Below are 22,866 nucleotides of genomic sequence, written 5' to 3'. Positions count from 1 at the left end.
TGTCCCCGGCCACCACCCCCACATTTTCTCCTCCGCTTCCTCTTCTCATATCTTCTACTGCAGCTCTTTACATTCAGCCTTTTGAACCTCGCCTTGCCGGATTTTCCCCTAACTTGTACTGTCATCGATTGGTGCCGGTTTATGGCGACCTCATGTACCATTTAGCGTACACCACAACTGGCGAGTCATTGCTGCTTTATTTCGCATACCACGGGTACTATAAGGCTTATATCATGGTAAAGCAGTTAGTAGAAGTGCGTTATTCTTCTTTTTTTTTTTTCTAGCGAGGTAAGGGGCCATGTTGGCGAGGGGTTTCTTTTTATTCTTTTTTTTACTCCTGGTTGTAAATCAATTTCATTTCATTGCCATCATTACATGATACTGACCATTAATCTTAACCGAGACGCTACCGCGACGAAAGCGACAACATACAGCGACGCCGCTAACATAGCTGCAGTGTCGTCATACAAAGAAAAAAGTTTGAAGACAGAGGCGATAGGTCGATCAACCGCTAAATTGAACTCCGCGTGTTTGACACTGTGGGTTACTTATTGTGATCACATAGGAAATGTTGGCGTGCTTTTAGACCAGCTCCCGATTAGCCCCACTTCCTTATCATCCAAGCTTCCCTCGACAAGATCTGATCGCCGGCTGATCCATCACTCTTCTTTATGCGGCGCTCTGTGACGAAGTCTGCAAACAGGCCATGTCTTTATTTATTTCATTTTTTTATACTATCGCCGCCTAGTTATCAGCCCTGTCTACACTTCTTCTCCCTTTCCCGAAGGTGAGTTTCTCGCTCATCACGGAACATCACGACACCTGTGTCGCCTAACTGACGCGACATCACCGTGCAGGCAGCGCAGTCCTGTCGACACGCCCTCTCACAAAAGGATGGTGAACGCGACGACGACAGGTTTGGTCATTGTAACTATTTTTTTTTCTTTGACAGAGGGCTCACGTGGAGTGAGCGTTTATGCCGTGGCGTGATCACGGTGGGCTGGCGCGCCCGAGTGTTCGCCGCCATCCTAGCGTGCGCCAGCGCTGTCGTGGCGTGCCTTGCGGCGTCCACGCCGCAGGCCCAGCGGATGCGTCGCCGACGAGGGGGCGCGGGAAGAGCGCCGGTCGTCCGCCGTGCAAACGTGTTTGTTTCTCGGCCGGCCAGGCGCGTCGTCGTCCGTGCACTCGGCGCCACACAGCGCGCGCTTCTCTCCGTCCCAGGGCGTTGACAGATTTCGCTGGGTGTTGCCGTGCAATTCGTATGTACTGCCGATGGCGCGCCTGCCGAGTGGCGAGCGGCACGCCATCGACGCGCGACAAGCGTCGTTTCCGCTCAACGATCATGCGTGTGTGCTCGTTCTATACCTTTTAGACTGAGCGCGCCGGGCGCCGTAGTTGCTCGCCATTGTTCGTCGAGCATCAATAATTACAGCGAAGCTAAGCGCGGTCCCTGAGGAGCAGCGGCAAACAGCGGGGTCTTAGCAATTACGCGGTTTCGCGGAGTCTACAGATCAATGATGTTTTGCGCGGCGTCGATCGTGCCTCTCTTTACGGCTTTTCTTTCTCTTTCTTTTTTTTTCATTAACGTACGTTCTTCTATGGACAGTTTACTGCGAGGGCAAAGAAAAAGAGAGAGTGTTCTGCAAAATTGCTCTGTAGCAATGTGGTTTGTAAACAGAAGCAATAAACGTTGGAAGGATTTGCAGTGACTGTGTAGAGCGGCAAATATTCGAAGAGCGATCGCTTATATAGAAACACACCTAATCACATGCGGGCATACGCTCAAAACGTATAGCATGACGCCTATTGTCGTAGTGTCCTGCGCATTGCTCCTGTAAATTTTACTTTGACCAATTTTACATTTCGACATGATGAAAAAGGAGCAAACATGAGCACTAATGTAGGTATGATAATTGTTTAAGGCACCAGCACGTCTCTTATCTGAAGATGGGAAAATGATGATGCGATTGGTTTGGCGCCAATCCAAGAAAAAGAAGGATTCGGGCTGAGGTAAGCCTACTGCATTCTTTTTTGCTTATTATTGCCGACCATGTCACCTTCAAGCAATTTTTTTCCCTTGTACTCCCTATAGATACCTATTTTGCAGCACTTTATTATTATTTACAAGAAATTTATGAGGACCAAGTCCCTTGCTGATCTAGGCAAGTACCGCAATAAACTAACGTCTTTTCTCAAAAACGAAAACGGAAACTTTCTGCACAATGAGTTTGACAGGGAGTTCTGTGATGGTAGCACGCAAGTTTGGAACCGAGTACCACCTACGTCAGGAGTTACGGAGCTTTGGTTTGAACGTATTGAGGGTGTGGCACTTGCAGAGAAATTTAATGCGTTTTTCAAAGATATTATAAATACCGGTCTGAATTCAGATTTCGCTTGCAACACTACACGACGGAATAGCAATAGTATATTTTTGGAACCTACGGATGACACTGAAGTGTGCAGTATTTTCATTTCCTTTAAGAACAACAGGTCTTGTGATATAGATGGCGTTCGAATCCCACCTGTAAAATTTGTCCTCACTCTAATAGCACCAGTATTAACTTATATTTATAACCTTGCCTTATCAAGCGGGTCATTTCCAAAGCAGATGCAGAAATCTAAGGTGATAGTATTATATAAAAGCGGTGATAAAAATAGCATGTCAAGTTACCGACCGATTTCAATTTTACTGCTTTTTTCGAAAGGGTTGGAGAAAATTATTGAAAAACGGTTAATGAAATGTTGCAATAGGTTTAAATTGTTATCAACAGCACAACATAGCTTTTTGCGAGGTAAATCTACCGAATCAGCTTTATTGTCTCAAAAAGAAATTATTCTTAACGCTTTTGAAAATAAAGAATTGTGCATCGGCATCATCATAGATTTCTCAAAAGCTTTCGATCACCTTAATCATAATACCTTAATTAAAATATTAGACCTTTATGGCATACGTGGCACTCCACTTGAACTACTGAAATCATACCTACAGCATCGTGTACAATGCGTTAAAATAGGGCCACAAATATCTCTATTTCAAACTATTACTGCTGGTGTCCCACAGAGTAGTATTTTAGGACCTCTACTTTTCATTTTATATATAAATGACCTTGTTTTGACTGTTAGCCAGTCGAAATTTGTAATTTATGCTGACGATGCAAGTTTATTTTTCACAGGTAGTTCCATACAATCTCTGGTTTCTGTTACTAACAATGCTCTTGATAAACTTAAGGAATGGTCTGAAGCAAACTCTTTACTCATAAACACAAATAAACAACTAAAGCGGTTCTATTCAGTACAAGACAGTTTCACACTCAACCCGATATACATATATACATAGGCAATTCACGTGTCCAGTTTGTGGACACTGTCAAGATATTAGGAGTAATTTTTAGCAAGACCATGAGCTGGGACACTGAAGTTCAGTTCATTATGAGTAAACTGGCAAAGTGCAGCGGAATTCTCGGAAAATTTCGGCATTTTCTGCCCAAACACATAAAATTAATTATTTACAATGCGCTTTTTGCATGCCACCTCAATTATTGTTTCTTGATGTGGGGTACTACCACTAAAACAAACATTAATAAAATATACATGCTTCAAAAGAAAGCTGTATGCTACATTGCAAACGTAGACTACCTTGCTCACACTCAGGAACTGTTTGCTCGTTACCAAATTTCACCGATTAATACCGTGTACGAATATTACTTCGCGTTAAAATATAAGCGTTGTATTCAAAATAACCAGCTTAGTTTTCTTGAATTACCCTGCCTCAGGCAAAATCTTTCAGAATACTCCTTTCGCAAGAAAGAAATTTGGCACATTCCCTTCTCCCGTACAATGTACGGGCAACAGGTGCTCCGACATAGCCTGCCCACTGTTTTGAATAAATGATTCTCAAGGGGTATAATTCCTGAAACATGTTCGCTAGTTGACATGAGAAGTGCATTAATTCACTAATATCTTCTTTTTGAAAGCCGCGTTCATGTATTTCTTTTTCTTATCTTGCTGCGATGTATCCTGTGTAATTTTATTTTGCTGCGATGCATTTCTGTAGTTTTTTTTTACTATTATGCTGTGTTTTTTCTGTTCTTATCCTTTGTTCTCATGTATATACGAGATGTTTTTGCCCTTGTAAAATAGCCAGAGCGTTACTACGTCTTTTACACTTTGCGTTTTCGCTGTATGCCTTGTACGGGGGGACTCGGGCGTCCCTCAAGTGAATGTGTTCGCTTTTTGCCCGGGCCAACCCGTATCGCTGATTTTTTGGCGATGTAAATAAACTCGACTTCGATTAATTATTATTATTATTATTATTATTATTATTATTATTATTATTATTATTATTATTATTATTATTATTATTATTATTAAAGCATAAGTACTTCCCCTTTTTTGCTAGTCGCGTTGTGCAAACGACGTCACTACAAGAACAGGTATTTGTAGCTGATATTATAGTTCTTGAAGTGTAGATATTGACGTCAAGTGCATAGACATATATTTCAAACGCATCCACGTGATAACTCAGCGAATATTGAAGCTCTGATTGAGTTTCCGCTCTTTCAGCATTCACGCCCCACCTCATCTTATCCCTAGCCATTATTTTTTTTTTTCCCTGAGGATGTATCAGGTACCAAGTGTCTTCCGGTTTAACCTTGATCGAAAACGCTGTTCATGGTTTTTTTCACGGACCAGAATTAATCATAACATGTGCTGTCACGTGGGAGAAAGTCGAGCAATAGTCTGAACTTACGTGTCAATAAATGGTGTCTGCATCGAGCGATTGAAACTTAAATATAGGACCTTGGATTTAAGTTTAGCTACCTATGTTCGTTTTAACAACGTAGGTTTCATTCTATGCGTTAAAGAGTTGAATTGAATCGGGGAGGTTATTGAGCTTTGTTATTAGACCAGTGGTCCGAGCGCATAAATAAAAATGAATTTAGTAATCATAAACGAAATGTAAGTTTTGTGAAAGACGATACTCTGCATAGACAAATGAGCAAAAGCTTTGTTTCAAGAAAATTATTTTGTAGCCTGACGACATTTCAGGTACGGAAAATGCTTGCCACGACTACAGCCTTGTATATGCACCCCCTGTTTCTCTGAGATCACTGAACACAGCCCACGATAAGTCACTACTCTATGAGTGCGTGTTATTAGACAGTTTTAGTTTAGCGTACGCAGCTATAGCGTACGCTATACGCTATAAAATACCGTACGCTAAGCGGCGCACGTTTTCTACAATTTTAGTTGGCCGACGATATTTTTGGATCTCTGAGGCCATATTCCGTCGTTGCGGATATTTTGCGCCTGTAGCGATAGGTGGCGCTGACATCTTAAACGTTTCTTTTTTTAGGTTTTGACTCGTTCGAAACGAGAAGCGATCTCGAAAACACCACGAAGTTATTCATAATACTCTGTCGTCGAAGCGGCCTGAGACTAAGCATTTGCTACGAACGAAGTGCATTTTACAAAAGCAACGCCAAATTCAATTCGAAGCGGGCAGCCGGGATCGCCGCCATGTTTCCCGCAAACTCCGCAAACCCAGCAAAAACGCTAACGCTAACTCGTTTGCATTGCGTGCGCCCGCTATACCCGCTATTTCGTTTAGCGTTCAGCGCATGCGCAGTGACGACCCGCTATTTTTTAGCGTACGCAATGGAATAGCGTACGCTATACTAAAACTGTCTATTGTGGCTGTAGCAGTCGAATTGATTATTTTGATTTACTACGAACTCACTTCAACCCGCGAGTAATTTTCAGAATCAGTTCGCCTTAGTGTACAAAGCTGAGACGACTATGATGGCAGTATACATGCATGACAGTATACGCAAGATCAAACCACCGCGTTGCAATTTTTACGTAACTGCAACCAAACTCTCGCTTGAAAGTGAGCTGATGCCAACTTCCTGTTGAGGTCTCCAGGACGTCAACACAACGCACTCATACTGCGAGAGAAAAAAGAAGCACGAGCCTACAGCAAAACGTGCACTGAGTAAATGAAAATTTCATTTGGCAGGGTTTGAAACTTTCGAGAAAGAGACGCGACTGTCTAGGAGTCATGGTCTGAATAGTGTAGCAGTGAGTTGAAATCGGTACTTCGTGCACTCCAACTCAAATGATGTGCAGCTCGGAAGTTTTGCTGCCGCGGACAGCAGGCAGACCAAGCAGAGCGATGTCAAAATGCAAATTTGTATACTGAGCATAACTCACTAGTAAGGGAAGTCGACGCAAAACCAAGTCACACGTACAACCCGAAACGTCATATCTGCTCTTAGCGACAGCTGTTAGTACAAGTAAATTCCATCGTTCTTCTTTAATTATTCTAACCAAACTGTGCTGGAACTGAACTTTTGCATCCTTTGTTGATTATGTGCAGAATAGAGCGTAAATAGCAGCATGATTATTTTTTCTTCTTGCAATAGTAGTCATAAACGTACGCTTCCACGTGCAACGACTGTTCCTTGATTCTGAACATTCGATCATGGATAGGCTTCAGCCTGAGTGAAGAATGAACTCGGGCAAGAAGTGTTCGCTTACCTTGATACAAAAAATGAGTGATACAGGAAACGTGGCGATGATGATGAGTATCGAGATTGTTGTGAGTATGTAGGCACAGATGTCCAGCCCTTCCGACACGGTGGCTGCAAGAGAAAAGAAAGACAATCAGTTAAGAGGCATTGTCAGTTTTCCTTGAAAAAAAATAGAATTCCTATCTGTACTATTAAAATACTGGATTTAATCAATTTAAGTTTGGCATCGAATCACAATGAAATAAACATTGAACATTACTTACAGCACAAAGTGAAATGGGTAGATAAAGATAGAAAGAGAAGACGTGTCTTACTATATATATATATATATATATATATATATATATATATATATATATATATATATATATATATATATATGTACAAGGCAACCACTCGTTGTTCGGCAAGGACTTATACGCACTCACAGATCACATTGGATTGTGAGTTCTCACATTTCAATTCTATTGTAACACTCTTCCGCTTTGGTAATCTTGTCAATTTGATGCCTGTAGTTAGCGTTACACACACGCGGCAGCTGAACTTACAGCGCATTGCGTCACCTCGTAACTCTTCGAGGAACTCTAACTGTGTCTTAAATGCTAGAAACTGGCTACGTAGGCAGCTACCCGCAATACGCCTCTCATAATAACATTGAGTGCCATTGTGTGCTGGATCGACATAATGCTCTCTTTAGGGCTGATTTACGCTCGAGCCGCCCATCGCCGCAAGCCGCACCGCACGCGTGCGGTCGCGCGAAAAATTGCACGTATCCAGCACTTGTGCACAAATTACCATTTACATTGTGTGTACAGTGTATACCTTACAAACTGTAAAGCGAAATTTGTGCACAACTGTTTTATACGTGCAATCTTTCGCGCGACCGCACGCGTGCGGTGCGGCTTGCGGCGATGGGCGGCTCGAGCGTAAATCGGCCTTTAGTAACCAGCGGCAATAAAGCAGTCTCAGTATAGGCTACTCAATGTATCATTCGCAGATTTTGAACTATTAAAGAAAAGGCAAGCAAGAAACTGGTCATTTACTGTGCGAGTGAACGTAGGCCAGCACTTTATATACGACGTACGATGGCTCTCTCGGTTTTTTGTATACGTTAGTTGTGACAGTCCCTCATTTATTGGACGTTATTTTGATGACGTCCACCGAGATAAGAAAAAAATTGAACACGCAAACAAAGAATACGAAGACAAGCGTTCGCTTATATACGTCTATTTTCAGAGAGAGCGCTTAGTATATTGTTGTTTGAACGGGTGCAAAGAGAAACTGTGAGCTTACATCTTAATAGGGAGCACGTGAAGACAGGTGCCTCAACCGAACGCCCGAGATGTCTCGGTTCACTTCAGACAAAACGAAGTCTAGCAGATGAGTTCTTTTATGATTCTTCTCGATGATGAAGAAAGAACCTAGAAATAGTGGCGCGCCATTAAATGCACCAACCTTACGTTATTCTTCTTTACTTGCGCATGCTCCTTATTGAGCCGTTCATCGAGATGTTCTGCGCATGCGTCGCAAAGGGGACCTATACTTGCGCGTTCTGACCCAACAATAAACTCTTCTAACCTAGTGTTCGGCCTCGCCTTCATGCTTTCCTTGCAGTTGGGCGTGTTTGCGATCAATTCCGTCAACTCAATATTAACCAGGAGGCCGGCAGGTTCTTGCTACTTATATTTTTAAACGAACAGGTCACTGCGCTACCATATTGCTGGGAGCAGAGGGAAAGTAACGATGGTTTCCCACAGACTTTAGGTCTGGGCCTGGCTCAACAGGGCTCAGGTTCGGGCTGTAGTTGCTGATGATGCGAATTTAATATTTGCGAGAAAGAGTAATCGTGCTTTGAGCTGGCTATTTGCCTCCCCATTTTATTTATTTCTTTATTTTATTTTCTGTGCAAGAACTAATAATCATAAGTTTTATGGAGGCTTTCCATTTGCGCCCTAATTAAACCATAATATTCCGCAGCTAAACGCATGACGCAAACTCAGCTGGAAGCCGTGGATAAGAAAGGAGCAATTTAATATATACTTAGCATCACGCCTACGAAAACGCCACGCCGTAGTCAGGTCGGAGGCACAGCATTAACGAGAGGCCTCACCAGTGAAGATAAGTTGTTGTTTCTGTGTTTTGGTATAGCGAAAGTATGTTTAAAAAATCGGCTTCTGACTATCAATTCCTTATGATATTCTATAAGTAAAACTTCGTGTCATTCGTACTTATCTACGAATTATTGTGTCGTTTTCTTCCTCGAAGGCATATATATTCGCCGAATATAACTCAATTCAGAGATTTTGCTTCTCATATGAGGTCTATTATATTGGCTCATAGCGTGGCTATCGCCCCTATTGATAGCATGCAATGAATCGAGGACTATTACGTTTTCTTCTTTCTTTTTTGTGCGTGTTCCTTTATTTGCATTCGGAAACGATACACTGCGTAAAAACGCAAGAATTTTACGGGAACGAGAAGAACAAGAGGATCCCAGGGATTAGATATTTTGTTAGTTATTATAATGATACGCAGAAAACAGACAATGAAGCGAGGGAACGCATAGGGGAAAGTAGTTAATACTTTTTATTCAAATGTACAGACTTTCTTATTATTTGTACACTTCAATAAAACCTAACAATTCATTTCCCGGGTCGATTGTTTGTTTTGTGCATACTTTTGTAACCAAAAAAAAAATTGACTCCCTCAGATCAGCTTTTTATTCGTTCTCACTGCATAGCGACTGCCTCAACACTGGCAGCCTTGATTCTGTGAGGTATAGCGTGCGAGGGCTTACTGGCCGGTTGCCTACTTCCAAGCTCACCTACTAGATGCCACTGGCGATCTAAAGTATGTTCTGCATACGCCACCTTGGCTGTGGACGGCGCTGGCTCACACTGTCGTGGCTAATCTTGTATGTAGACACAAACGTTCAAGAAAGTGAACGGGTGGATGGCCACCGCGGAGGCTTAATTAGTAAAGCACCGCAAGAGCAGTGCGGAAGTTCTAGGTTTAACGTCCACCTGCAGCAAGTGCTATTTACGTTCACTTTGGTTTGTCGCTTCCTTAATATTTCTACATTTCAATAAAATGTGACGATTATTTCTCCAATAATATCTCTGGCTTCACTGTCTGCTTTCTGCACATCGTCCTAAATTTTGCGCAATAGCGCCCACAAAGACCGAGAGTACAACAGGGGCGCTATAAAGTAAAACTATTCCAATATGTTTTTATTCCAATCTCCTGACGTCAAATTTGCGTAACCGCCGATGCAAGCATCGGGCGGTCACCCGCAGGGTTGTCTGAGCCGACCAATGAAATGCTCTCCACGTTCATAGGAGGTCACTTTTGTTTGCTTCAAAAATGAATAACATTGCCTACACTGAGCAGCTTGTCTTATCTAATTGGCTGACAAGAGGCGAGGAGCACGCTCAAGTGGAGAGGGGTTCGATGGGGCCGAGCCACTGCACTGAAAAGTGATAACCGGATGAAGAGGGTGGTGCCGGTGTTTACGATTGCTCCGCTTTTCCTTACTTAGCTGGTGGCGGGGTCAAAAATCGCGGTGGCATGCAACGGAAGGTTAAGAATGCCGCTAAAACAAATCCTCGTCAAAGAAGAGTTTGCAGAACAAAGTCTTAAACATGCTGAAAGCGTTCGGAAAGCTTACAAGGACACGCAAGATGTTTTATTATACGCCAATAAACCCATGCTCTCAGGCAGGTGCGAGTAACCAGTGCCTGAGCGATTGGTGGCAGCCATCTTTTATTCCGTCCGCAATGGGGCAGCCTTCGGTTATTCAGAAGAAAATTCAGTTTTGTTCAGCATATTAATGCATCTTCAACGCGTACACGTCAATATGACGCGATGAGTTTTTGCGGTTTGGTGACGTCGCGTGACAGACAGGTTAAGTGGGGGTGGTCTAAAAAGTTTTTGACCAATCGCGGAGGACAGACTGCAGAATTGGAATAGAAATGTTTGGAATAGTTTTATGTCATAAGGCCCCTGGTTGCTTTGCCTCTAACGTGATTTGTTGAGTTGTCTGAGTAACTTGAGGGTTTGGCATTTCTTCACTGGTTTAAGAAAATTAATCGCTGCGTGTGCCAATCGCTCTGTCATTTTCTTTTCGCAACTGATAGACAGGGAAGGCCCGAGCAGAAGCGATAAAAAAAACCCCGCCTCCTTCGCTAATCACATGTAAACTTTGTTACAGAAAAGTTTTGAGAAAGAGAGAGACAGAAAAAAAGAGGGGGGGGAGGAGGAGTCACTCAGCATATGGTATAGAACCTAGAGTATTGTTAGCGCTCCCTCTAAACGTTCTTTTATAGATATTTTTTTAACGTCCGTGGCCCCTGCGTGCGCGTCCGCCGCTTCCACGCTGCGCGCATTGACCCGTTCGGTGAAACCAGAGCATTGAAGGACTCTGGTGAAACTAATTCGCTGCCAAGTCGAGCAGTAGACGATATTCGGGTCTCTGGGCTCGCTTCCACCCTCGAGATTTGCAAGCGCAGAGCGGGGTGAGCGGAAAGGGACAGCCGGAACAGGTCGGTAAACAAGCGCCGGCGGGAAACGGGGCCAACACTTTCGTTCCCTGCCTACGCAGGAAGCGCCAGGCTTCATGGACCGCAGCTCGAAGAGTTTGCGCGCCGCCAGAGAAGGCGAGAGGACGCAGAAGGCTTTCACTCTGTCTTGACCCCGCCCGGTGATCTTTGTTACTGCCCTCCCCGCTTCCTTTTCAATTCCAGAAGATTTTTATTGTTATCAATATGGTTGCTATTACTTTGTTTGATAGCGCTCTAGTATGATAACGCTGTTTGGTATACGTAGGGGAAACAAGCGTAAAAAAAGCGGTAGAAAGAAAGAAAGAAAGAAAGAAAGAAAGAAAGAAAGAAAGAAAGAAAGAAAGAAAGAAAGAAAGAAAGAAAGAAAGAAAGCGATGGGATCGACAGGAAGGGGTGCCCGCCGTCTTCGACAGGGGCAACCTTTGCGTTCCGGACCGGTGGGCAGCACGCTGGAGGGCCTCCTCGCGCTGCCACCTAATGAACCGACCAGTACTGCCTTCGAAATGAGCTGCGAGAAGCCTCAGGTCCCGCCCATTCTGTCTTGCTGCCTGGCCGTACAGACGGCGTTGCCTCAACGTTTTCTCTACCTCTCCATCCACGCATTCCTCGGCAGCGTTAGCTTAAGGGTAGCTCCCGCGTGTTTCCTGGCCGAGTCCTCCAACAAGAAAACCGCACCTACGAGTGCTAGCCACAAAAGTAAATAACTAAATAAATAAATAAGTAAATAAATAGATACATAAATAAATTACGAGGAATAAGGGATGGGAGAGGAACTATGTAAGAGGAGGCAGAAAGAAAGAAGAAAATAAAGGAAGAAACGAAGAAAACGCGATGGGATTCCTAGGGGGCCCAGTCATTCGCCAATCCCGCATCGAGTGTCGCGGCCATGTAGGGATAGCCGTTTCTCTCGTCGACCGCTCCAGTGGCAGCATGCTAGCGCGGCCGAGACCGACTGATTGGTGCCCATTACAGGGCCAGCAGCAGCTGAACTCGTTCCATGTAGCCACGGGCTCTCTCGCCGCTTCCTCCGACGTTCGCTTTCCGCGAGTTTCCCGAAAAGGAATAAAGAACGTCCGCGACGCGCGCCCAGACCGCGCGCCTTAAGGCAGCAGCGCCGGCAGAAAACGCGCCACGTAGCGGGCCCGCACGCATGCGTTGCTCGCACGGCCAGCCCTGCGAGCCTCGAAATTAACTCTCGCTCCATCCCAGCAGCGCGAGCGACCTACGAGCGCGATGTTCCCTTCACCGCTTCATTCGCTTTGCTCCCTGCCGGCGCCTTTCTATTGTGTTTTGGCATAAACGGCTCTGCGCTAAATGAGGATCCGCGTCCGTCAAAGTTGGTTTCCGAAAGTGCACTATTCGGCCCCCTCGCGTCTCCGTTGCGGTGAACAGGCGGGCACGTCCGTGTGCATTCCGCGCGCTCGTGTCTCCCGGTAATTGGATTTGCATGCGAGTGTGGCCCACCGCCGCTCGCTATTAAGGAGACCGCTGTGACGATCACGGTGTTTCGAGGAAAGAGCGAGAGGGGAACAAGTCCCCTCTAGTGGGAAGTCCCTCGTCTTTCGCTACCTCAAGGATTACTTGAGGCGAACTTTATTGTGCTGCTTTTCTGTTATCAATGTACATTACCCGAGAAAAGAAAAGTAAAGGTGGAAGAGAAAGGCTGAATTCTCGAAGGGATATCAGTTTGATGTTGCCAGTCGTTCTATTTCAAATAGGGACAAAGAAAAGATTGAATGAGTGAAAGGTGTTCCAGCAGCGCAGAGCCTAAAGTTGAAGCCCCTGTTGCTGTAACCTTGCGAGGAAATGGCGGCGAGGTTTACGACACAAGTTCCAGTCATCTGAGCAGTCGAGACCACGCAAGAGAAACGGGGAACTCGTACGCCTTTTTTTTTTTCGTTCCTTTCATGTTCTATGTGCCTGAAGAGAGAAAAAAAATAGCGAGAACAACGGGACCGTGATGGAAAACGATAGCCAGGGAGATTAAGGTTTTGGAAAGCAACGAAGGCGTGTTAGTGCGTGCGTCTCTTTCCGAGTTCATCTCAAAGCGCGCTAGCCGAATGTGCGCTCGCCTCGCCGACCGTGGTTTCCATCGACGTGACGGTCCTGCCAAGGTGCAGTGTTGGGTGTGCTGGCTGGGGTGAGTGTACGGAGAGAGAGGAGTGAGGTGATGCGCTAGAGACAAGATGGGCATCGCGCCGCTGACGAAAGCGGCAGCTCGGCGGCGCAAACTTGCAGGAAAGGCGGCGGCGTCGGCCCGTCGCCTTTCCTATCGTGTCCTTGTCGCGGTGACACGGACGCGGCTGCCGCTACAAATCAGTTGGCCTGATCGATTGATCGGCCGCGCTGGGCGATTCTTCTTCACGGCCGCGAACGCCGTGCGCCTGGCGATAAGGCGTGCTGCCCGTCCTCCCCATTTCACGCAAACCCCCTTCCCCCAAACGCCTTATCTCTCCCCTCTCTGCACTTCTGGCCAGGATGTCCCGAGCGCGCCGCCCATTGAATATTTCACCGGCCAGTTGTATGCGCTGCTTTTTCAATATTTTGCAAATACGTTCGCCAAGAGAGGCCGGAGTTTGGTTGCAAGAACGCGAGGGAGAGTGAAGATGAAATAAATAGAAATATGGACAATCGCTTGACTTTGAAGAACTTACCGAAAGAAGAAAGAAAATAGAAAGATAGGCGTGACCGCGAATCTTAAAAAGACAACGATTGAGTCCTGGGGCGCTATAACGTAAAACTATTCCAAACTTTTCTATTCCAATTCTGCTATCAGCCCTCCGCGATTGGTCAAAAACTTTTTTCGACCACCCTCCACTTCACCTGTCTGTCACGCGACGTTACAAAAATCGCAATACCTCCCCATCTGATATGATGTGTGCACACTGATTATGCATGATTTGACAGAAAAAAGAAAACAGTTATTTCTGATTCGACCCCTTTTTGCCATTAGCCCTCGGCTATTGGTGAAAAGTTTTCGGGCTGCACCCACTTCACCTGCCTGTCACGCGACGTCACAAAACCGCACGAACTCACCGCGTCAAAGTGACGTGTACGCAATAAAGATGCATTAATATGCCGAACAAAACTGAATTTTTTTCGGAATAGCCGCAGGCTGCCCCGTTCCGAAAGGAATAAAAGATAGCTGCCGCCGATCGCTGAGACGCTGGCTACTCGCACCTGCCGGAGGGCATCGGTGTATTTGCTTATAATAAAACTTCTTGCATGACCGTGTAACGTTTTCAAGCACTTTCGGCACGTTTACTACCTCATTCTGCCAACTCTTCTTTGCTGAGGGTCAATTTTAGCGTCATTCTTAAGCTTCCGTTGCATGCCGCCGCGATTTTCGACCAGCCACCACAAGCTAAGTAAGGGAAAGCCGACCAATCGCAGACGCCAGCACCACCCTCTTCATCCGGTTATCGGTTTTCAGTGCAGTGGCTCGGCCCCATCGAATCCCTCTGCACTTGAGCGTTCTCCTCGCTTCTTGTGAGCCAATTAGATACAACAAGCCGCTCAGTGTAGGCAATGTTATTCGTTTTTCAAGCAAACAAAAGGGACGTCCTATGAACGAGGAGAGCGTTTGATTGGTCTGTTCAGACAACCCTATGGGTGACCGCCCTGTGCTTGCGTCGGTGGTTACGCAAATTTGACGTCAGGAAATTGGAATAGAAACATATTGGAATAGTTTTACGTTATAGGGCCCCTGGTAGATAATCTGGCATCCCGATTCCCCAAGAAAGCATTTTTTTTTTCATCCGATGCTTTCAAATCCTTCAAACCCGCCGTGGTTGCTCAGTGGCTATGGTGTTGGGCTGCATGCTGAGCACGAGGTCGCGGGATCGAATCCCGGCCACGGCGGCCGCATTTCGATGGGGGCGAAATGCGAAAACACCCGTGTAATTAGATGTAGGTGCACGTTAAAGAACCCCAGGTGGTCGAAATTGCCGGAGTCCTCCACTACGGCGTGCCTCATAATCAGAAAGTGGTTTTGGCACGTAAAACACCCTAATTTGTAGATCCTTCGCACTGATGCGGCTCGAGGTTGCGTTTGGGCCAGGAATCCACCAAGCCCATTGATGAGTACGTCTGGTGGTAGGAATGAAGGAAAAAGTTTATTTTACATTATTTGCACTAGCTCTATATACGGAAGTCCACTCCATGTAAGGGCATGTTAAGCGACCGAGTTCGCATCAGGACACGTCAGCCACCTCCTCACTGCCCCAAAGGTCTCCGCTTTTAAAACCGTCATCTTCCCTAGGAGACTAGACTAGGGAATCTGACGAGTGTTTCTCGGCCAATCACAATCATCGAATCTGTCGCAAAATCTCCGCCCATGAAATCGCACTGTTGCGACGGGTACACCTCCTATGTTGCACCTTCGCCTCCGCATATGTCGCAACTGCGTAGTAATATGGGAAACCAAGGTCGACGCTGTTCTCTCGACGTTAGCGCCTTTCATCAATTAGTTCCACTTTTCAGGGTCAGGTTGAAGTGTGATCTTCGCGGTAGCTGTCACCTCGAAGTGAACTCCTTTGTTTGCGCGTCACAGTCTATGTCGGGCCCCGGCGTCCTCGGCGCGCGCGCTAATGAAAGGACTGCGTCTTGGGAAACGTCCAAGGAATGCTCATCGCCGCATTGAGACGTAACAGCACAGGAACGTTTGGCACTTTGAAGCATTGCAATGTGTTTGGTGACGCATTGTATGTTTTAAACGTCCATATAAAGGGAATGAGCATTTTAAACGGCATAATATTCAGACTGCAGGATCAAAATGACTCCATCAAAATGCCAGAAACTAGCAAACTAACACTATTTATGCACGGCTTGCTTTCGGTCGAGCGACAAAACATTTCTGGAGTTTTATTCTTGCGACTAGATTACTTATCTATGACAAGATGTAGCCGGAGCCGCAAAATTACAAGTAATAACTAACACATTTAACTGTTATAATTACAGGTAAGAACAACACCATGCAGCACTACAGAGATTTTTTTTTTAAGTCCTTTCTTTGCAAGACGTGGGAGGGGAGACAAGGAAAATACGGAAATAATGCATGTTGTTGTGGAATAACAGACGGAGAACTTTTAACTTATGGAAAAATGACAGACGCCCGTTCGCTTCGAGCGCATCAAGATGACTCATTTATTTTTTACTAGAAGGTACGGGAAAGGGGTGAGAGTAGAGAGAAAGGGAAAGTCACAATACACTGTTCCAAACAGGCTTTCTTGCGAAGAAGCGTTAGCGCATTGGTCACCTAAATGTCACCTAAACCCGCTCCAAACCTGAAAGGCACCACCGTACCGCCCGTCACTGTTCGTATAACGCGCCCACCAGTAATTTGCACGCACTTTGAGGGGCGTCAAGTGTCCCGCGCTTCTGCCACAGCGACCTCAGCAGTGCCGCTTTAGGTGGGGGAGTCCTCCTCACCACATCGTCGGCGGCCCCCAGCGCGGGGGTGCTTTGGCTCCAGAATGGAGGATATACAACACATGTAAGTCAGCCTTCTAAACTTCAGAGGAGTCTACGTAGGCCTGACGTCGTTCTAATAGACTTTGTTGTGAAGTTGTGAAGGTTGGGCACAATCATCTGCCCAACCTTGCACGGGTTTGATAAAATTCGTCAAAATACACACAGAACTCCCACAACAAAGCAAGCACGCGTGACTAACTCCGGTGGCCTTGCGTTTTTCAGTTGGTTACTTGTCTTTTACGAAATAAGGACAAAACGTGTGTAGCAACAAACGTACCCTTTGTTGTGATATATGGTGTGCGCTTTACATTCCTGCCAATGGGAATAGCGATGAGTAAGAGGTACCGACAGAAATGCATAGAACTAACTGGTCAACCGTAGAATGAATAGCATAAAAGAAAGCACAGCTAGGAAGAATAACGTCCATTTAGGTGACCAATGCGCTAACGCTCCTTCGCCCTACACGGATAGGGTCGCCGGTCAGTCGATCATCCCTTACTTCTCATCCGCTTGCCTGCCCTTGCGCCTTAACTCGGGCATTTCGTTGACATGATGTCCGTGATCGGTTCCAAAAGCAAACACCGGAGAGAAAGGCGCATTCTTTTTCTCTCGCCGTACAGGCCAGTCCACAGAGAGCGAAGAGCGCTGTGGGACACTGGTCGCGCGCGCTCTTGCGACGGTGTCAATTAATTCTATTTTTCCTTCCTTCCGTTTCCTCTCGCGGCGGTGGCGACGAGCAGAGGACATCTTCATTCATCCTAAACTCGGGCGACTAGCCTCATCGGAACTCCTAATTACATCCTGACCGTCAGAACACGAACGAGCCAGATGACTAATGGGACCCTATCAGAATGGCCGCTGCTTCGGAGAGAAGGCATTGCTGCCTCTCAGCTTACGCAGGGCGTACCCGCTGCTGTTCCTCCGGCGCGGCAGCCCAGCGCCCAAACTCTGCGTCGCGCTGCTGCTCAGTGGGCCTTGTCACTGCGGCCGCGCCCATCCCTCAAACTGAGCCGCTGCGGACAGCCGCTGCTGGAATCGACGACATCTCGGCGACACATTTGCTATAAATATCAGGCCCATTGCAGTTGGCACAGGAAACCATATCACCGTATGATTGGCCTCCCGCGCGGTTGTATCATGACGTTCGAAGGACAGTGAAAAAAAAAATGTTTGGTACAATTCTTTCTTTTTTATGTTCATTTCTCGATGTCGCCGACCGAACTAAAGATGAAGCGTTGCGTATTTATGGCTCGGAATACTCAGTCTTTCGTTGGTGTAGTCTCGCTTTCGTTCACCTTCTCTCCCATTTCTTTTTTTTTTCTTTTGTTAGAACTCGCGCATGGGCGACGCCCATCAAGGACGGTCCACAGGGGACGTCGTGCCTCAAACACCATGTGCTTTGCCAAATACTTGCACTATGCTGAACAATCTGATCTAGTCGTAAACCTTGTACATAGAATGCAAATAGCGTTTTACCATCTCCCATTAAGAGTGAAAGTTACAAAGAGTGGAAAATAAAAGAGAGAGAGAGGAAAAAAAAAGAAACCATCGCGGCGACAATCGTCAACAAGCTATATCCAAACTTTGAGTTGGATGCTTTCTAATTTGTCCTTCACGCTTCCCTATCAACGCGTAGCTGTACACGCGCGTCTACTGAGACGGGCGTGCGCGGCTTCGCTGCTGTGCTTACCGTGGGGGCGGGTGACGATGGGAGTGCGGCAAAAAACTTCCGTTCAGCGGCGCGGCGCGACCCATTCTTGCCGCGTGCAGGAAAGAAGAGTGCGCTGCTCGTCGGGCGGCTGTTTGCTCGGTGGCGCCGTGATGGATGGGCCGGCGCAACCTCTCGGCATCCGCACGTTCAAGGGAGCGCGAACGGCGGCAGCTTCGAGGTTCGCATCCCCGCGCCGTTGTCATGCGCCCCCTTTTTCCGGCCGACCGAGGATGGATTAAGCGGGCCGGGCGTGAACCGTGTATGCGGGCACAAGTGGCGCGGTGCGCGCTGATTGATTTCGCTTTAGCGGACTCGAAACGGCGCTCGTTTGGACGCGCGCGCGATGTGATTTATGTACACGGCGCGGCCGCCGATTGTTTCTCTCTCCGAGGCTGGTCACAAGAAGAAAACAAAAAAGAAAAGAAAAAGGAAGACTCGTGCTCATTTGCCAAAACGGACTGGCCAGATTTCACGAGCAACGAAAAATAAAAGCGACGACGACAACGCTCTTTTTTTTTCTCTGTCTCTCTCTGTCATTCTTTTTCATTGGCGCTGGAGTGGGGAGGTCCCGTTAAGATTTTAAATGAAAGAGTGTGGAGATAGTTGCGGGGTTTGAAAGTTAGAAAACTCCAGCCGAATGTAAAATTTCGAGCTGCAACACGCGAAAACCAGAGTGTACAGCTATATATGGGTGCGTGATTACTGAAAGAAAGAAAGACTCGGGGGCCTAATTCACGAAGCTTTGCGATCGTAAGTGCTCTTTGCCATTGGCCGACCGCCTTCGCGTACAATATGATCAACATTACGATTGGCTGCCGCCTGCTCTCATGAACAATTCAAGTGTAAGAAGTTTTCGTGAACACGGGCCTATATAGTTTCGCTCTGCTCAGTCAGAAAGTATCAGAACAACACGTGTCGCCACAAATGATGTAATCGCTGCCTCAGTGTCATACCAAGCACTCCTATGGAAGTCCGTGTTTTAACTGTGCAATAGGATCGCTCCGGCTTTCTTGGGCCTCGAATTTCACAACCATTCTAGCAGAGCGTCACTGCAGCGGCTGCGAAAAAAAAAAAAAACAACAACCAGTAGCGAGCAAGCGCGTGATGGCGGTCATCCGTTAATTATATAGCGGTGTGCGTGATGCGTGTGCATCCTTGACGATCATTGTTTTAATGGTTTCAGCGGGGAATAGTGAAATTTACGACCGGGGGGCAAATATGAAGTAAACAAAAATTAAATTTTTTTTAGCAGTTTCAGGTGCAAATGATTCCCGCACACTCGAGCCACGACGACAGGCATTTCTTTAGCGCATCAAATGCTCCACCTGAATTGTGGCCATTTGACCCACCACGACTTTTTGTTGTGGTTGTCTACCAACATTCTGGCGGACGCTGGCCAAGTAGTTCACTGTAGTCTACACCTTATAATGAAGCCATGTCGCGATAGTTTAACGCCAGTCTATACTCCCTTTCGTATCGTTCTCAGGCTTCGCTAAATCGGCACTCCCGCTTAAGATATAAAACACACTCTTGACGTAATTGTTCTGCGGAAATCCGCGAGGTGGAGAGAAGTCCGGACCAGGACGATTTTTTTTCCTTTTAACTGCGAGGCTTCTTCTTCTTCTTTCTTTCTTTCTTTTTTTTTGTGGAATGCGTATGAGTTTCCTTTGTAGCAACTGCTACGATTGAGTGGATCTGTCATTTTCCCTTTATTAAGAACACACTATTGCATTCAGTAAAGACAAGGCAAAGCCAATTGCATTTAACTCGGCCTATGTAGTAAAGGGCTTCTACTGCAAAACATTTGCGTCCGTGCTAAAAGTTTGTGTGGCTGTTCAATACTGAGCATACAACATGATAAATGGAAGTCGCATAACTGTGATTGAAGTCACAACTATTTAAAGCGGCTGTGGACGTCAATAATTTTACCGCAGTTTTTCAAGCTTTGCGGCATCAGTGTTCTTTTTTTTTCATGAACACCTCGAAAGCGATCCACCCAATGTGACCCGGAGGTCCGCATTGGCATTTAGCCCTTTATGACTAAAAATGGGCAGTTTAGATGAAGTTGGAGATTCTCAGCCATTCGATCTTTAACGGCGTAAATCAAACACAAGGCCATAGCAAAGGGTGTACGCATTACCGATAGTTCGGAACACTGAACGTGTGCTCGAAGCACGCTGCAAACGGCAGCTCAAGGTCAGCTTACTACCTAAACAAAGGGGAATATATTGTCTTCTGCGATAATCGGCAGCATCACTTCCATAGCGTTGTTCTCGCTGAGGGCATGCAGAAATTCTGAGCGGCAATGATACGAGAATGAGCGCGGACGATGCAACTGTTCCGAGATAAAAGAACGTTCATTCGGTCGACATTAACGCTTACGCGCTATGAGACATTGCAGACGAAGAAGGCGTACAGCAAAAACAGAACTGCTGTACGTCAGCGTAGTATGCTGCGTTGTATGCGGTATAGGGGCCTAGACAAACATCTCTTTGAGCTGGTGTTTTCAACATCATGATGATTTCGGGGCTTGTTCTAAGCCTGATTGTAACACACCTTCTCCCGTGACTCTGTTTTACGGTGCACAAATTTTCAGTTGTTCGTAATGAACGCACAGTTGTCGCACACCACATGTACACGTCCTACTTGTTCTTGCAATGAGCTTCTTTTTATTTTTTTCCTTGCATAACAAATTATGGATGAACTTTGCCAGCATGTACATGCATGCGAAAGTGGCGTATCGTGTTTCTTAACGCATCACGCTCATACTTACGCGACAGTGTTTGGACGAGCCGCATCCCTCATGGAGTGAAACAAGCCGCAAAGCTGTTTCCAGCGATTTACGTTCCACCAGTGAGTGGAGGAGAGCACACGGCGGAAGCCGTCTCAGTTTGTTTCTCTGTCTCAGCGCTGTACGCCGAAGTTTACGTGCACCGCGTGATACGATTTACCTCGTCTCGAGCACCTGCCGCATTAATAGGATTCGTCTTCCTAACGCGTTATCATCGTTTACGTGGATGCGATGCGCTCGAAATGTGACGCGATGCGCCACTTGTCGCATTCACGTAAACGCCGCTTTCTGGCTCGTCGCACTGTTAGCGTCACTGACGTCGATGCGATCCGAAGCAAACATTTGCTAGCGCTCGAGAGGCGCGCGCCACCGTTTCCAGAGCTGCGCGATTCAGAGCGCTCGCGCAAACGGCAGCTGAACACTTTGGGATGCACAGATGTGGCACGTGCAGCAAAGCGCGCGCAAAAGCTGGCCGTGGCAAATGTTACGCACGCAGAATTTCTGGCAGTAAGGGTGGGTCGGCCGGTTTGGCGTGGTAGTGCACCGCCGACGGTCCTTGCGGAACCAACGGCGCAGGCTGAGGGTGAGACGGCGGCTGGTGGGTTTCCGTCGGGGCCTCCGTCCCGCCTGGGCGAGCACCAACAAAAACGACCAGCTCTCGAGAATGCCGCTCACAGAGCTTCCCACTCAAAGGTGGCCGTCCTTCTGCTCTCGTCATCGGAAGTGTTCCATCGTTTGTGTCGACCAACCGACAGCGCCAGCGTGGCCTCTGAGTGTGTGCGAGTGTGCTTGATTGTATAGGGTGGATTGCGTGAAGGTGTGCTTTGTATGCTCGGGAAGAGCATGTACTATGTGCGTGTGCGTAGGCTGTTACGTATGTGTAGAGGAAACACTGACCACATCCATGCTTGAACAAGTGTTGGCAGAAGATGGTAACAGCAGAAGCATATGTAGGCGCGAGTTTTTATGAATGTGCAACGGCACGGTCGGAGTGAGGACTCTGCGCTGGCATCAAAATCTTTTTATTAACTCTAATTTGTTGAAATAAAATAAATACTTTCCTTTTCTTCGGAAAATCATGTCCTGAAAGCACTTGTCTTATTCAAAAAAAAAAAGAAAGGAGGAAAACTGATATACAGCTCCTTAGTCCTTTTTGTTGTTGTTCTTGTTTCGCTTTATTTCTCTTTTTTACGGGAAGCGAACTTTGCGGTCGTAGAGTATCGGCAACATAACCCTTATTTGGGGGACTCAGGCTGACAGAGTAGCCATGCAAATTCGAGATAAACGTTTGAGAGAACCCAGTTGGCTAGGATATACCTCTGGATTTTACACGCGAATCGGAACGTCAAGCTACTTCTTCATCTACTCCCCTTACTCTTTCCACGAAACAAATGAATTTATCTCGTTCCATTATGAGAACGCCAACATTCTGGATCTGAAGAAAGCCTCGGCATAGCCACGAGTACCATCGAAAGAAAGACCGAACACTAATGAAAAAGAAATGTTAAAGAAGTAACAGTAACTTTGTTTTGCAGGGCACCACAAAAGGCCTGTTCTGTGCGGCACGCCGGATAGGCATAAAGCTCATCCCGAAAGCCAGGCGTGGACTTTCTCGCCGGGCGATATTGCAGGTAACCCCCGAATCGCGCATATTTCTGCGAGTACGTGAACCTTTTTTGTTCTTTTCTTCTTTTGCAGCCCGCTTCCTCCCCATTGTGCCCTTTTGGCCACCGACCTCAGTGGCACTCTCCCTACCCGCCGTGGTTGCCCAGTGGCTATGGCGTTGGGCTGCTGAGCACG

General features: G+C 46.5%; 1 protein-coding gene across 2 annotated transcripts in view; it reads right to left on the bottom strand.

Moving 5' to 3' along the window:
• Nucleotides 1-22,866, bottom strand: part of LOC135897833 (band 7 protein AGAP004871-like) — a 291,293-nt gene that overhangs the window by 86,878 nt on the left and 181,549 nt on the right. For both annotated transcript variants that reach the window (XM_065426539.1, XM_065426540.1), the window contains exon 2: nucleotides 6,541-6,644. In XM_065426539.1, coding sequence (XP_065282611.1) covers nucleotides 6,541-6,644 — 104 coding nt within the window. The remainder of the gene's footprint in view (nucleotides 1-6,540; nucleotides 6,645-22,866) is intronic.

Source organism: Dermacentor albipictus, unplaced genomic scaffold (assembly GCF_038994185.2).
Source record: "Dermacentor albipictus isolate Rhodes 1998 colony unplaced genomic scaffold, USDA_Dalb.pri_finalv2 scaffold_17, whole genome shotgun sequence".
Taxonomy (NCBI): Eukaryota; Metazoa; Arthropoda; class Arachnida; order Ixodida; family Ixodidae; genus Dermacentor; species Dermacentor albipictus.
The sequence above is the reverse complement of the archived record's forward strand: the minus strand, read 5'-3'. Positions and strand labels throughout refer to the sequence as shown.